General features: G+C 38.7%; 1 protein-coding gene across 1 annotated transcript in view; it reads left to right on the forward strand.

The window, feature by feature from the left end:
* Window positions 1–14,303, forward strand: part of LOC107564227 (serine/threonine-protein kinase mTOR) — a 181,439-nt gene that overhangs the window by 150,112 nt on the left and 17,024 nt on the right. Inside the window, exons 44-52 of the mRNA XM_016249242.1 lie at window positions 2,744–2,926; window positions 6,018–6,152; window positions 6,578–6,752; window positions 6,990–7,125; window positions 9,279–9,426; window positions 11,046–11,168; window positions 13,815–13,897; window positions 14,001–14,073; window positions 14,170–14,244. Of these exons, the coding sequence (XP_016104728.1) occupies window positions 2,744–2,926; window positions 6,018–6,152; window positions 6,578–6,752; window positions 6,990–7,125; window positions 9,279–9,426; window positions 11,046–11,168; window positions 13,815–13,897; window positions 14,001–14,073; window positions 14,170–14,244 (1,131 nt within the window). The remainder of the gene's footprint in view (window positions 1–2,743; window positions 2,927–6,017; window positions 6,153–6,577; window positions 6,753–6,989; window positions 7,126–9,278; window positions 9,427–11,045; window positions 11,169–13,814; window positions 13,898–14,000; window positions 14,074–14,169; window positions 14,245–14,303) is intronic.

Raw genomic sequence — 14,303 nt, forward strand, 5'->3', positions numbered from 1 at the left:
CCCGCTCACAGTGGAATGGCTTCCGGGTACCGGGTGGCATAGTCTAGGATAACCAGGATGTGCTCATGTCCCCGGGCAGACTTCGGCAGCGGTCCTACCAGATCCATCCCAATCCGCTCGAAGGGCACATCAATGACGGGTAGTGGAATGTGCGGGCTGGGGGGAGGGCGGCACAGAGACGTCTGCTGGCAGGTGGGACAGCTACGGCAGAACCGTTTCACTTCCGCCTCTAGTCCGGGCCAGTGAAAATGGTCCCGGATGCGCTGGACGGTATTGTCGACTCCTAGGTGTCCCAACATCGGGTGGCCATGTGCCAGCTCCATGACCGTCTCCGTCTTGGTGGTAGGCACTACCAGGAGGAATTTGTCCTCCCCCCGCCTGTGGGCGACACAGTACAGCAGACCACTGCGTATTTCGAAATGAGGGAGGGGGTGGGGCCCCGGAGCCTGTCTACCTCATCAATGCGGCGCACTTGATCCCAGCAGTTCCGCAGGCGGTCATCTTCGCGTTGTTCCCTTCCGAACGAGCCCCCGGCCGTAACCTGGGTAAACATCTACAAGGTAGACCGATGGTAGATTAGGGGGCTGACACTCACCCTCCCTCTCGCTATCCGTCGCTAGGTAGACCGGCCTTGGGCTGGGCGGTCCCCAACGGGGTCGCCGTGGCCCGTTCCGGGCGGTACAGCCTGGTGTCCTGGGTCCGAGGAGGAGCTTCTGGAACCCCGGCCAGTCCCGTCCCAGGAGCAGAGGTATGGGGAGATCCGGCACAATGCCCACCTCGATGGCCCAGGCCCCGGGCTCCGCTGAGATCCACACTGTACGGGCCGGTACATAGCGGGTGTCTCCGTGCACACACGTCAGCGGCAACTGGGATTTCTGCTCGGGCCTGGGTCGTACCAGGGACGGTTGCCCGAGGGTGCCTGAGCCCAAGAAGGCCTGTACGGGTTTCCCTTCCAGTTTTACCATCCTGCTGGGGCCCGGGGAAAGTCCGTCCTGGTGCAGGAAACACCCCGCCATCCAGGCCCGGGCCGTCGGGGCCGGGGGTTCCGTGGGCATTGGCTCATCCGTCAAGTCGTGGACCGCCGGTCTGCTGCCTGGTCGCGGTGCACCTTCGAGCGGACGCCGCTCCATCACCCTGCGCCAGGCCCGCTCTCTCCCCTGCCTCGCGGGCATTTGTTGCCACCGCCAGCTCGACCGCCTGCACCAGCCTGTGGATGTCCTGGGGATTTCGCATACTGACCGGGCGCCTCAGCGGGCGGGGCAGTGTCCATAGCAGCCGATCGATAAGTACTTTCTCGGCTACCTGGTCCAGGGTCGGGGACCCCGCGAGAAGCCACAGGTGAGTTAACCGGGCCAGTTGCGCAGCTTGCGCTCTCACTGGCCGCCGGTCATCATAGGTCCATTGATAGAACTGTTGCGCCGCCCCCATGTGCGATAGACCCACCCGGGCTAGGATTTTGGCTTTGAGCTCGTCATACTGTTCGTTCCGGGGTGCCCTCAGGGCATAATAGGCCCGCTGCGCTTCTCCGGTGAGAAAGGGGACGATGATGCGAGCCCACTCTTCCTGGACCCACCCCTCCCGGGCCGCGATGACCTCAAACGTGTGGCGGTAAGCCTCGATGTCGTCGTTCTCGGTCAACCGGACGAGGTATTGGTACGCTTTGACCGGCGCTTCCGGGAGGGGCAGGCGCCCCGCCACGCTGGCCTGCAGCTGTTCCACGACCCGGTCAGTATACTCCTGCCGGGCGGCCAGTCGCTCTGTAAACTGCTGCTGGCAGGCCAAGAGCTCCGTTAGGCGGCAGATGACCTCTTCCATATGTCCGGGGGAAGAGAGCGGTTTCTCCTAGAAGAAGCACAGATATCGTTATAGCCACCTGGCGGTACCAGTCTGTGTCTCAATTCACCTGTTATGCCTGCATTCTCCACCATATGGGTGAATGAGAACACAGACTCGGTACGGATAGAAAGAGCCCCGGAGGGTGATTTATTGCCAACACACTGATCACACGTGCTCTGAGGAATGGTGCTCGGTGCCCGTCTCAGTGTGGTGCTCGTGGGGTGAAGTGCCGTGGTGCAGATCCCTCTCCCAGGGTGCCTTCGGAGTCTGTGAACAATCAGCAACAAGCATTAATGTCGCCTGGAGCTCTGGGGTGCCTTCCCGCTGGTGTCTCTTCTCCTGGCTTTTAAGGCCAGCGGGAACGAGCTCCAGGTGCGCCACTCATCGCGCACAGGTGTTGTGCGTCGGTGATCAGTGTGGCAGCGGCGTTTCCAGGGCGACGCTAATCTGGACTCGGGATACTCGCCACAACGTTAATATAGTTATCTTTATAGTTATTGTTCTTGTTGTGAAAGGGCCCTTATAATGTATTATAAATACGGGCTTCGTAGAAAGTGTTACCGTAACTTCTTTAGGAAAAAAAGTTTTGCGCACTATTCCAACTTGCAAAAAATGGTCAAAATTTAAGCAACATTTCAGTCCCATGACCTTTAACTAAACACACAGATCCTTCCGAGGATGAGACTTAATGGAAATACAAAAACACCCGAAAGGAGCAAAAGCTGGTCTGATAACATAGTGACAGTGACAGTGATAGCTACCAGTCACTAAGGTACAGTAGCAGCATTGATAAGTGATGTTTTTAAGGCAGGGTTTAGCCAAGGGTCAATTATGATCCGAAAGAGAAATGAATCCAAGTAGAAGCAGCATATGGCCCATATATATCACTGTTTCTGTCTGTGTTTAGGTAAGTGAGGAGCTGATCAGGGTGGCTATTCTGTGGCATGAAATGTGGCACGAGGGGCTGGAGGAGGCGTCACGTCTGTACTTTGGAGAGAGGAATGTCAAGGGAATGTTTGCCGTCCTGGAGCCCCTTCATGCCATGATGGAGAGAGGGCCGCAAACTCTGAAAGAAACATCCTTCAATCAGGTAAGTTTGTAACCCAATGTTTTGAGGATCTTCTGATATTTTTTTCTTTAGTTTTCTCAGGAAAGTGCATTGTACATTGAAGGTTAACACTGAATAAAGATGTCAAAAAACATAAGAGAGTAGAGAAGTAACACATGGCTTCTTATATAAATTGTGTGTGCATATCAGGTAATATTTCATTTTACAGTGTTCATGTTACGCATATCACATGTCATAATAGCAATGAAGATGTCCCAAAAGTGACTATACAAAATGAACGCACTGTAAATGCAGTGTAGTTCATTAGGATTATTCAGAATGTGCTTATGTAACATTAACTATAGAGATTGCCTGTTTTACCAAATGCCTAAAAAATATAGTAGCTCACTGCAATTTTCATCTAATTGCTTAATGATTCTTAAGAATACGAACAAAACAGGCTACAAAAAATATATATATATCGCTATATACCAAGAATTATTTAGACTTTTGGACTTTGCATTAATGTTCAGTGATAATTACTCACTGTACATTTCCATTTTCTTACAAAATATGTTTTCATTGCCTATTATTAATTAAAAGAAGAAAAAAAATACTAGATGTTCATGGAAAATCAGGGAGTTGTAAAATTCTTATCTCCAAGGAAAGTAATTGAAATTAATAAAATCTTTAAAGTCATGGATAAATCATGGAATTTTTTATAGTTAATATATTTAAAAAATTGTATGCATTGTCTTAAAATATTTAATCAGAGTGTTACATTGCACTAAATTACAAATTCTAACAGCTCTTTTCATTATTCTGGTCTACAAGCATTTCAAATTACATACTACTTGGTCAGAAGATTCTGTAGCCTGTAGTATTGTTCTTGCTTAAGGTCTTAAAACACTAAAATTAAAAGCCTCAGTAGGCAATTTTGTAATCAATTTGACCTTTCTTTTAATTTATTAGATTTTTATATATTAATTAAAATTGTAAATGCAAATAAAACCATTAAAGTATAAAATACAGTAACCACAGTTTCAATCAAAGGTGTTATTAGCTCTGGGCTTCTTGTCATTAGCTCTGCTCTAAGGGTCGTGGCCATCAGGAGAATTGGGAAAATTTCCCAGTGGGCTGCTCATAAATTGGGCCAGCATTACTACACGGCAAGTGTCTAGTTCATTTTCTGTGAGAGACACATGGAAAGTGTCAAATTGCAGGTATTTTTTTTAGTAGCAGCGAAGAGCTGTGTACAGTACACGCAAGCAGCAGGGTGTACGAGCACACATCCAAAACCCCACTGCTTGCGATCGCACAGCTCTTCGTGGCAGGTGTGTATATATAATAAATATTATTATATGACATATATTAATCCCCCATTTCTCCCCTAGTTTCTCTCCATACTTCACACACAGAAAAACCATGTGTTACATTATTGCGTGACTATAACTAAACTAATTAATCCACATCTTTACATGGTATGCATTATGATCGCACAGCTCTTCGTGGCAGGTGTGTATATATAATAAATATTATTATATGACATATATTAATCCCCCATTTCTCCCCTAGTTTCTCTCCATACTTCACACACAGAAAAACCATGTGTGTTACATTATTGCGTGACTATAACTAAACTAATTAATCCACATCTTTACATGGTATGCATTAAAAAGGGTAATTTTCTCATGTCACTTGTCAGAGAGAGCACATTGTGACAAACACAGGAAATAATTTTTAATTATCCATCAGTTTTTTTTAAAGAAAAATACTTTCGGAATGTTTAAACCCTCCAAAAAATGTTTAATGCAATCTCTGCCCCCACCTGTGGCAATAAAAAAAAAAGTCATCAAGACAAGATTTTTAGAAATAATGTAATATTTCATAGAACGAGCATAACCCATACTTGCTGCCTGGGTTTCATTATAATTAATTTGAATTTATTATTTTTTTTGTGTGTGCAGTTTTTTTCAGCTGTGCCTATGTGATTGCAGAATGTTTGTATGTGAAAGTTTATTATGCATTTACCTGTTTATTCTTGTTAAAACAAATGAGGGGATGGTCTTGTGCATTGAACTCCTGGGCTGAAAACAGGCCTCACTCCGGCCCTTGTCAGGGACATCTAAAGTGACAAACAGCTCATCAGTCTTTTATAGGCTACTCACGATGTGTAAACATCTCCAGTATAGACCTTTTGCATCGGAGAAACAAGCGCGTGACCATCTTTAGAATATGGTGTTTGCACTTCTGTTTTTGTGGTAGCTTTGTTTATTTCTATAGCATCGCTGTTAAAGAGTAATTAGTGAAGTGAAGTGGATTTAGTTACTAAAAGCCTTATTTTTTTATTTCAGTAATGAAGGTTAAATTATCATTTGTTCATTGAAGTAAAATGGATCTAAAAGTTTTTTGGTAATCCTCAAGAATGTTGAATGTGGTATTAATATTAAATGTAGAAATACTTGATATTTTAAATCCACACCAGTGCCATTTTTAGAACAAATGATTATGAAAGTTTTTCTTAAACGGCAAATTTTGCAATCCATGGTTTTGCACACAATAAATATAGAAGTGGATAATGATTGGTCTGTGTGTCAACCTGCATCACTTTCCGAAACACATTTACAAGAAGAACGTTCATAATGCTTATAGCGGTTTGAAAATAATCATGTTTCAGACACTAGACAGATTACAACTCTTCCTTCTCACCTAATGCGAGTGTGACGTATTCTGATCCTCAAGCAGATGAATGCAAAATTTTATTGAATAACATTAATCTACAAATACGGATAAATCTGAGCTAAATTGAGCTGAATAATGACACTAAGATCTTTGATAAAGGTGCTTTATAGCTGAATCTCATTTGTTCATAATTGACCAATTTTGCAACATTGACACTTATTGAACTGAACTAAATCAGTACTGAACTGACTGGAGCTGTATAATGACACTATTGTCTTGTTAGAGCTGCTTCACAGCAGAATTTGGATTTGCCTTATATTTGATGAAAAGTTACTGATTCTGTTATTTTCCTGTGAAACTGCTTTGAAACAATCTCTTTTGTATAAAACGATATATAAATAATGGTGACTTGAGCTAACTTTCCTTTTTATAACTGTGGCTGTGGTTTCAGGCTTATGGCCGAGACCTGATGGAGGCGCAGGACTGGTGCAGAAAGTACATGCGATCAGGTAACGTGAAGGACCTGACGCAGGCCTGGGACCTGTACTACCACGTGTTCCGCAGGATCTCCAAACAGCTGCCACAGGTCTGCCAGTAGCGTTTCTTGCTCAGAATAGTCATTAGATCACTTACATCAGCCTGCAGCAATATCATAAATCATGATGTCCTAAATTGTAATATTGTTTTTAAAATTTAACAATTCTAAATGTCACTTTCCTTTGAGATTGGGAACAGAGAATATGAGCACATTTTTACAATGGTAAAAGCAATCAAACTCACATGAGTGGCGGGTTAAACTAATAGCAGGTAAATTATGGAAAGAATATTTTCAGGATGAAGACTGACATATATTACCAGATTATATTTTGTTGTTATAAATATCTGACACTGTTGATACGATATCAGCTGTGAAACTGTGTGCACTTTTAAAAATAACCACTTATTTCTGTCAGGATATAATTTAGTGATGTTTCATAAAATTATGTATCATGCATATTTCTTTGTCCACAGCTCACTTCTCTAGAGCTTCAGTACGTCTCACCAAAACTACTTATGTGTCGTGATCTGGAGTTGGCCGTGCCCGGAACATATGACCCCAATCAGCCAATCATACGTATTCAGTCTATTGCTCCCTCATTGCAGGTCATCACCTCCAAACAGCGGCCACGCAAACTCACCATCATGGGTAAGAGCCAAGTGAAAATGAGCTGTTTCGCATAGGCTGTCATAAATACTAGGGACAATGAAAAATGAACAACAGACACAAACAAAAAATCGCAAAAAGGTTTAAAAATGAGGATTTCATTTTATTGTCTTTTTTCCATACAAACGCATGTTGTAATCTTGGTTGTGAATGTGAATGCATGTATGACAGTTGGTATGGTGAGACAAAGCTTTCTCTGTTCTGTTCTGCGTCCTGCAGGTAGCAACGGTCATGAATTCATGTTCTTGCTGAAGGGTCATGAGGATCTACGGCAAGACGAGAGGGTCATGCAGCTTTTTGGCTTAGTGAACACTCTACTGGCTAATGACCCAGCCTCCCTGCGCAAGAATCTGAGGCAAGCCTCTTGTATTCAGGCATCAGAGAATCTCAGAATGTGTCATTCTTTGAAACAAATTATGTCAGTCAAACAAGACATAGCTAAAGCAAATAATATATTGATATCTTGTGTATTTTTTCTAAAATAACTTAAGAAGATAGTTTTGTTTTTCTGATGAGTGGAATCAATGCTAAATAGATTCAGAATGTTTGACACAAGAAGTACAATACAGTACAAATCAGTAGTTAACCAATATACAGTATTGCCGTGGCTGGTATATTGACCAGTATTTTGCATTTTATAATTACTGGCATATATGTAAACCTCTACTGCCCTTCAGGAGTTATATAAGTGTTGCAAGAGTTAGACTTGTTTATCAAGTATAACTTTTGTAACAGTAAGTTATTTACATATTTCTCAAAAGACAAAATAACTATTTACACAAATCATCATGACCATCAAAAGTTTTCTTAATGTAGTATGTTGCCTGCTTGAACATCAATGAATTGTTGTAATAATTGTGCATAAGTTCCTTAATGTGAAATGCTGGACCCGCAACATAATATTTTTATGACCCCTTTTATTTGTTAAAGTGATAAACAGCTTGCAGAATCTGCAAAAAATATGCAAACTTATGAGTATGTTTTCACTAAAACATTTTAATGCATAAAAAATGTCATGCAGGGACTTCAGTGAACATTGAATTGAATAAACATTTTGAATCTATTCCCTGAAGTGGGTAAATTAAAAAGATTCTCAAAAATGACCTGAACTGAAATGACCTGAACCAACTTTAATGCGTTTTTGCTACTGAAGTTTACGCCAGATGTCCAGATGCATCCCACCACTGAATACTAACTCGTGAAACCTCAGTGCTGGGACACAGTCACACACTCACTTCTATGAAAAATTGTATTATGTCCAATCCACCTAACCTGCAAGTGTTTGGATGGTGGAGTAAACCGGAGCAAATTTGCTAACACAGAGAGGAACATGCAAACTACACACAGATAGGCAAGGAACCCTACATATGTGTAGTTTGCCTGTTTTTCTCTGTGCTGGCATGTTTTCTCAGGGTACTGCTTTGCTCAGCCAGTACTCAAACCAAGAACCTTCTCACTGTGAAGCAACAGTGCTACCTGCTGAGCAGAGCTGGTATTATAGTGGCCTCCTCAAATATTTCCACCTTGAGCAAAATATGACATGAATATGAGCAAAACGAATGTGTATAATAATGTATAAATGTTTTTGATGTTCGTGCTTTTGGTATTTTAAAATATTCACAAAAATCTAACTATTAATGTCAAATATTTTTAAAAACTTAAGTTTCTGGCACTCCCTCATACAACATACTTGTTACATTTATTCATTTAGCAGAAGGTTTTATCCGAAGCAACCTACAAATGAGAAACATCACAAGCTCTGAATCTTCTCCTCTAAAAAGGTTGAGCAACATATGGCAAGGAATCTAGAACTGATCTGACATTCAGAAACTTTGCTGTTGCTTCTATTGTTGCTCTTTTGTTAGTTTTGATTGCTTCTATTGTCCTCATTTGTAAGTCGCGTCTGCTAAATGACAATGTAAATGTAAAAGATTGAGCTAATATCTTGTAGCCATCTCTTCATTTGTGCAGCTCAACCTGTTGTCTCACATAGAGTAATTATTCTGTTCTCAGGACTTTCTTATAGTGATGACTACAGGAATATGGCCTCATATTTAAACCCAGTAAAACAGAAAATCATAGTTTAGCATTTTAGGTGAAGTTTAAATTTAAGATTAGGTTTTTGATCACTCAGGAGAACTTAAAAACATAGCATGTGAATCAAAAGATACTTCAGTTAGATTTTTACTCATAAGAATTTCTAGGCACACATTTTAGGGAAAATATATTTAAATTATTTCACATTCATTTGCTCTAGAATTTTCAAGATTTTTATTTTTATAGCTAAAAATAAAAAATTGTATGGCCCATTATTTACCAAGGGATCTAATATTTGTGGAGGATGATATACAATGCTCTCATACTCACTAGGCATGAGACTAGTCTAATTGCACTACTTATTCAAAACTGATTCAAAATATTACCCAGTTCTATTGGTAGGTTATGATGCTCAAATTTTGTGGCTCACGTTTTGAATTGTTTTCCTCTACTGAATGTGTCTTTGAACAGTATTCAGCGCTATGCTGTGATCCCACTCTCCACCAACTCTGGTCTGATCGGCTGGGTTCCTCATTGTGACACGCTGCACGCACTGATTCGAGACTACCGAGAGAAGAAGAAGATCCTACTCAACATTGAACATCGCATCATGCTTAGGGTAACATGTCTCAAACCTGCCAAATACAGCTTCCTGTTTGCCATTAGTCAAACTCAAAACTGAACATTTTTACTTAGAAAGAAATCAAATGTTTGTCTTTTGTTTATAATAGTTTTATATATAAATAAAATATACATAGTTTGTCTATAGTTTTTAATGTCTTTAAAAAAAATTGCCTGGGAAGGGACATGTTTGTTATGCTTACTTTTGTTGTGACCAGGTCATATTAAATCATGCCGCTTTTCCACTGCATGGTACGGCTCGGTTTGCGTTTCCACTGCAGTTTAGTACCGCTTAAGAGTGGTTATAGACATGTCGTTATAGTTGCGCCGCCTCTAATGCCGTGACATCATCGTAAATGCAACACAAACAAACACACAACAGTGGAGCATATCGATGGAATGGTGTTCTTCATTCTCAGCATGTGGATCTAATCTAACGGGTCTAGTGTCTCGTGTCGCAAGTTCAATTACGCAGGTAGTGACGATTCTCTCCGGCCAATCACTGATCAGCAGGGTTTACACGTCACATTTTGGTAACGGTATGGCTCGCTTGGAGCCTCAGCCGAGGTGGTATTGAAAAAAGTACCAGGTACCATACACTGTGGAAAACCCCCCAAAAACGAGCCGTGCCGTACCATGCAGTGGAAAAGCGCCATCAGTGAACTCCACAAAATATTAATTTGCAAAAATGTGATTATCATGGCTGTGAGATCATTGTGTTAAAGTAATGACATCCTTTTCTCTTGCCCACAAGTTTAATGTGTAAACAAACCTGCGTGACCATAGCAACCTGGGATTATCAGAAAGGGAGAATATTAATTTTAAATTTTATTTTGGATTAAGAATGACAGTCAATTTTGCATTTGAGGCATGGTTGTATTATATTATATTATTATACTACATTACATTATATTTATATATATTATATTGCATGCCGTGTATAGATGCCTAGTCTCTGCCACAGCATTCAAATGAAGTTTAAATTTATATATATGAGCATTTTTGTTCAGTGATCAGTTTTGTTATTGTTGTTTAATATTTGTATATATCATATTTATTATATATTTTTTTCCCCCTTCATTTAATGTATCAGTGAATGGGTTTAAAAGACTTCGGGATGAGATTAATAAAAATGTTTTTTTTTTAATAGAACAGTAAAACAAACACACACCTTTTTGAGGTGCAAGTTAATTGAGTAAACGTAATGAAGAAAAATGATAACTGCACACTCTCTTAAGCAAGATTTATTATCACGAACGTTTTGTCCAAAAAAGTAGCCTTTGTCATACCTTTTTGAGATATCTATGCATCTCATATAATATAATAATATTAGCAGTGTCTTAATGCTGATGTCTTCATTTTGATTATCCTAGATTGCCACATGAAAAGAATGTATGTGAATGTGCCCTTAACATAGGATCTCATGGCCAAGACATAAGAATGTCATTACCTCTTGGTCACATCATAGCCTATTATGTTCCCACAAGTTAATTATGTCATGGGCACAACAAAACTAACTGTGGATGGTGTGGGAGGATGTGAAGAAATGAAGTAAAATTGATCTCCTAAATAACCCATTCAATTAAGTGTTGGCTAAAACTGTGTCATTTATGGTAGATGGCACCTGACTATGATCACTTGACTCTCATGGAGAAGGTAGAGGTGTTTGAGCATGCAGTGAACAATACAGCAGGAGATGACCTGGCCAAACTGCTCTGGCTGAAGAGTCCCAGCTCAGAGGTTTGAAATCATCATCATCTTTCATTCTCATCCAAAAAATTGTGTTGTATATTAAGCTTATTTTCTCACCAAAGTCAAATAGCTCTAATAGATGTGGGTGAATTGTAAAAAGCATTTAGGAGCACATGAGCAAATAAAACACGTCCCTGCAGGTCCTTAAAATGTCCTAAATATGATCAATTGTATATCAAACATCTTAATTATAATTTTGAGAGGACTTAAATTTGGGGGCGAAAATGCAGATACACGATACAGTCTAATGTGATTATTAAACTTCAAAAGGCTTGGATTTTATTAACTAAATATGAGTGCTGCAAGTTTAAACTCTGAACGCTGCATTCTTGCATGTTCTACAGCTTACAGTTTATTCTGCATTTGTTGCTGTTAACAATTAATAAATTGCTGCTATAAATGCTGGTTATTTTTAAGTCAGTTTACAGTCAGTTCTTAACATTCCACACACGAATCACAATGACGGTGTTGTGTGAACAACATTCACACACACAGTCATGTTCACATTAAAATAAACAAACTTTTAAGATTTTGACAATTTTAAAGAACAATTTATGAAAAATGTTCCAGAAATATTTAAGATATATGTTCCAGAAATATTTATTTTATCTGAACATTTAAAAATGATTGTGTACTGTATAAATACAGCTTGATTGATAATGGCACTTCATGGCCAAAAGGTTGCCGACCCCTGTTCTACAGGCTCGTGGTTTCAGAGCAGTTCGCAATCAAAGAATACCACACTTTTATGATGACAATATATATATATATATGCTTAAGTGATAAGTATTTGTATGAGTATGTATATAATTACATAATTATTGAAAAATTTAAATTACATAATTATTGCATAAAGTTTAAAGCATAAATATTCAAAAACCTATTGGACTTGTTTAAACCATTTTGCTTGTAAATGTCTCCTTGTGTCCCTTTATTAAGGGAAAAACACATTTTCATAGTGCCCCTAATTTTTTTTAATGCAATCGCAATATGTTCTTAATTAGACAATATTGCTGAGTGCGTATGCTGCAATATATGTGCTGGTACTTTGGCTGGTTTAGGCCTGTTGTTGACTAGACTCCTACAGCTTTTCTTATTCTTCATATTCTTCAATTACTTTTCCACTGTGAGCCAATATTTTCTGTCTTAAACTGATACATTTATAAGGGCAATTTTTGTTAGCCTTATTAGATGTATGCAACATCTTCTTACATTTACATAATCTTACATTTAATCAATCAATTAAATTAGAATAATACGGCACTGTACACCATAACCAAAGTAAATCAGTATCAACAAAATCCATTTTTGCACTGCAGAAGTAGCACAGAAGCTGCATCTACAGCAGCATTTAGATATATTTAAACTGAAATGACAATTGCATAGATAATGCTATGAAAAAAATGTGTTTTAAAAATCGTTTTTTGAACATTAAAATATTAATAAAAAAATTAAATAATGCTTTAATTATGAAACTAAAGCCTCCAGTTAGGTAGTGCCAAGTCGATCATTGAGTCATTTATTTAACCAGTTCGTTAAGCAGTCACTTCATTTCAGGAACAAAGCAAGTGACTGTCTTTATGAATGGTTAATTGAGTAATTGATTCATTAAAAAATGCTGGTTTACACAGTTCCGCTGTGGCGTTGTTCATTGCTGACAAACACAGACAATATTGTGTCTAAAATGAAACACAATATTAAAACATTTAATTATATATACAACTGTATATATATAACTGTAAAAAAAAAATAGCCAATAGATGTTCTATTGTCGATGTGTCTATAGAGGGTTACACTTTATTTTGATACTCCACTTTAGACATTCTACGAACTTTTTATAAGTAACTTGACAACTACATGTCAAGTAACTTTCATTAGAGTATTATGAACTTAACTGACTTGAGCTAAATAAAGAGACTATTGTCTTTTATTGTCTTATTCTGAATTATATCCAAAGCTGAGTTCCCATAATTCCTTCTGCTCTTTCTTGTTTATCCCTGTGATGCTGCTTTGACACAATCTATATTGTAAAAATTGGTATAGAAATAAAGGTGACTTGACTGTTAGTAAACTGTTAGGTTAGGGTTAGTAGAATAATTTGACATGGCAAAGTTACTTATAGTCAGTAGAATGTCTGTTGAGGACCATAAAAATTATTTGTTAGCAGATATTAAGCAGACAGTGTATTCTAATAACTGCTAGTTGACATGTAGTTGCAAAGTTACTTATAGTTAGCAGAATGTCTAAAGTACACTATCAAAATTAATTTTGCATGAACAACATTAAGCCTATTTTTGTAAGTTTTTCTTTGAGGAAAAAAAGAGGATTTTTTTTCTCATTTATTTAATCTATTACAGTAGTCAGAGTGAGATTTCTTTAGTGTTACATTCATTTTTCTGGAATTGTCTAAAATAGGCTTTATTTACTCTATGCAAAATATCATTGTTTGATTAATGTACTGAGTCACTTTTTCTGTTAGTGGTGAAATTTATACCATTATAGATATATTTACTATTGTCTCTATAGAAATGTGGTTGTTTTAAGAAAAAAATATAAAATGAGATTCAATTGATTACTTTTTCATTATTTTATTATTTTAATTAATTAAATAAAAATGGCTACCTCTTCATACAGGTTTGGTTTGATAGGAGAACCAACTACACCCGCTCACTAGCTGTCATGTCCATGGTTGGCTATATCTTAGGGCTTGGGGACAGGTACAAACTAAACTGGAATTATTTATTTTTTATCAACACTTATCAAACTAGTTTATTCATTCATTAATTTGATCATGCATTATCTTTTTTCCTCCAACCACAGGCATCCTTCCAATCTGATGTTGGACAGGCTCAGTGGAAAGATACTGCATATTGATTTTGGGGACTGTTTTGAGGTAGGATTTTTTTATTATTGTTATAAACAACAAAAAATAAGCAACATACAGTAGTTTTGTTTGTTCACGTCTGATTTTTTTCTATATATATTTAAGGTTGCAATGACAAGAGAAAAATTCCCTGAGAAAATACCTTTCAGATTAACCCGAATGTTAACCAATGCCATGGAGGTAAGATAGTCTTTTGCATGCGAGTGTATTTGGAGTGTTGAAGCCCCAAATGTTTTTCA

This window comes from Sinocyclocheilus grahami, unplaced genomic scaffold (genome assembly GCF_001515645.1).
Source record: "Sinocyclocheilus grahami isolate Dianchi unplaced genomic scaffold, SAMN03320097.WGS_v1.1 scaffold917.1, whole genome shotgun sequence".
NCBI lineage: Eukaryota > Metazoa > Chordata > Actinopteri > Cypriniformes > Cyprinidae > Sinocyclocheilus > Sinocyclocheilus grahami.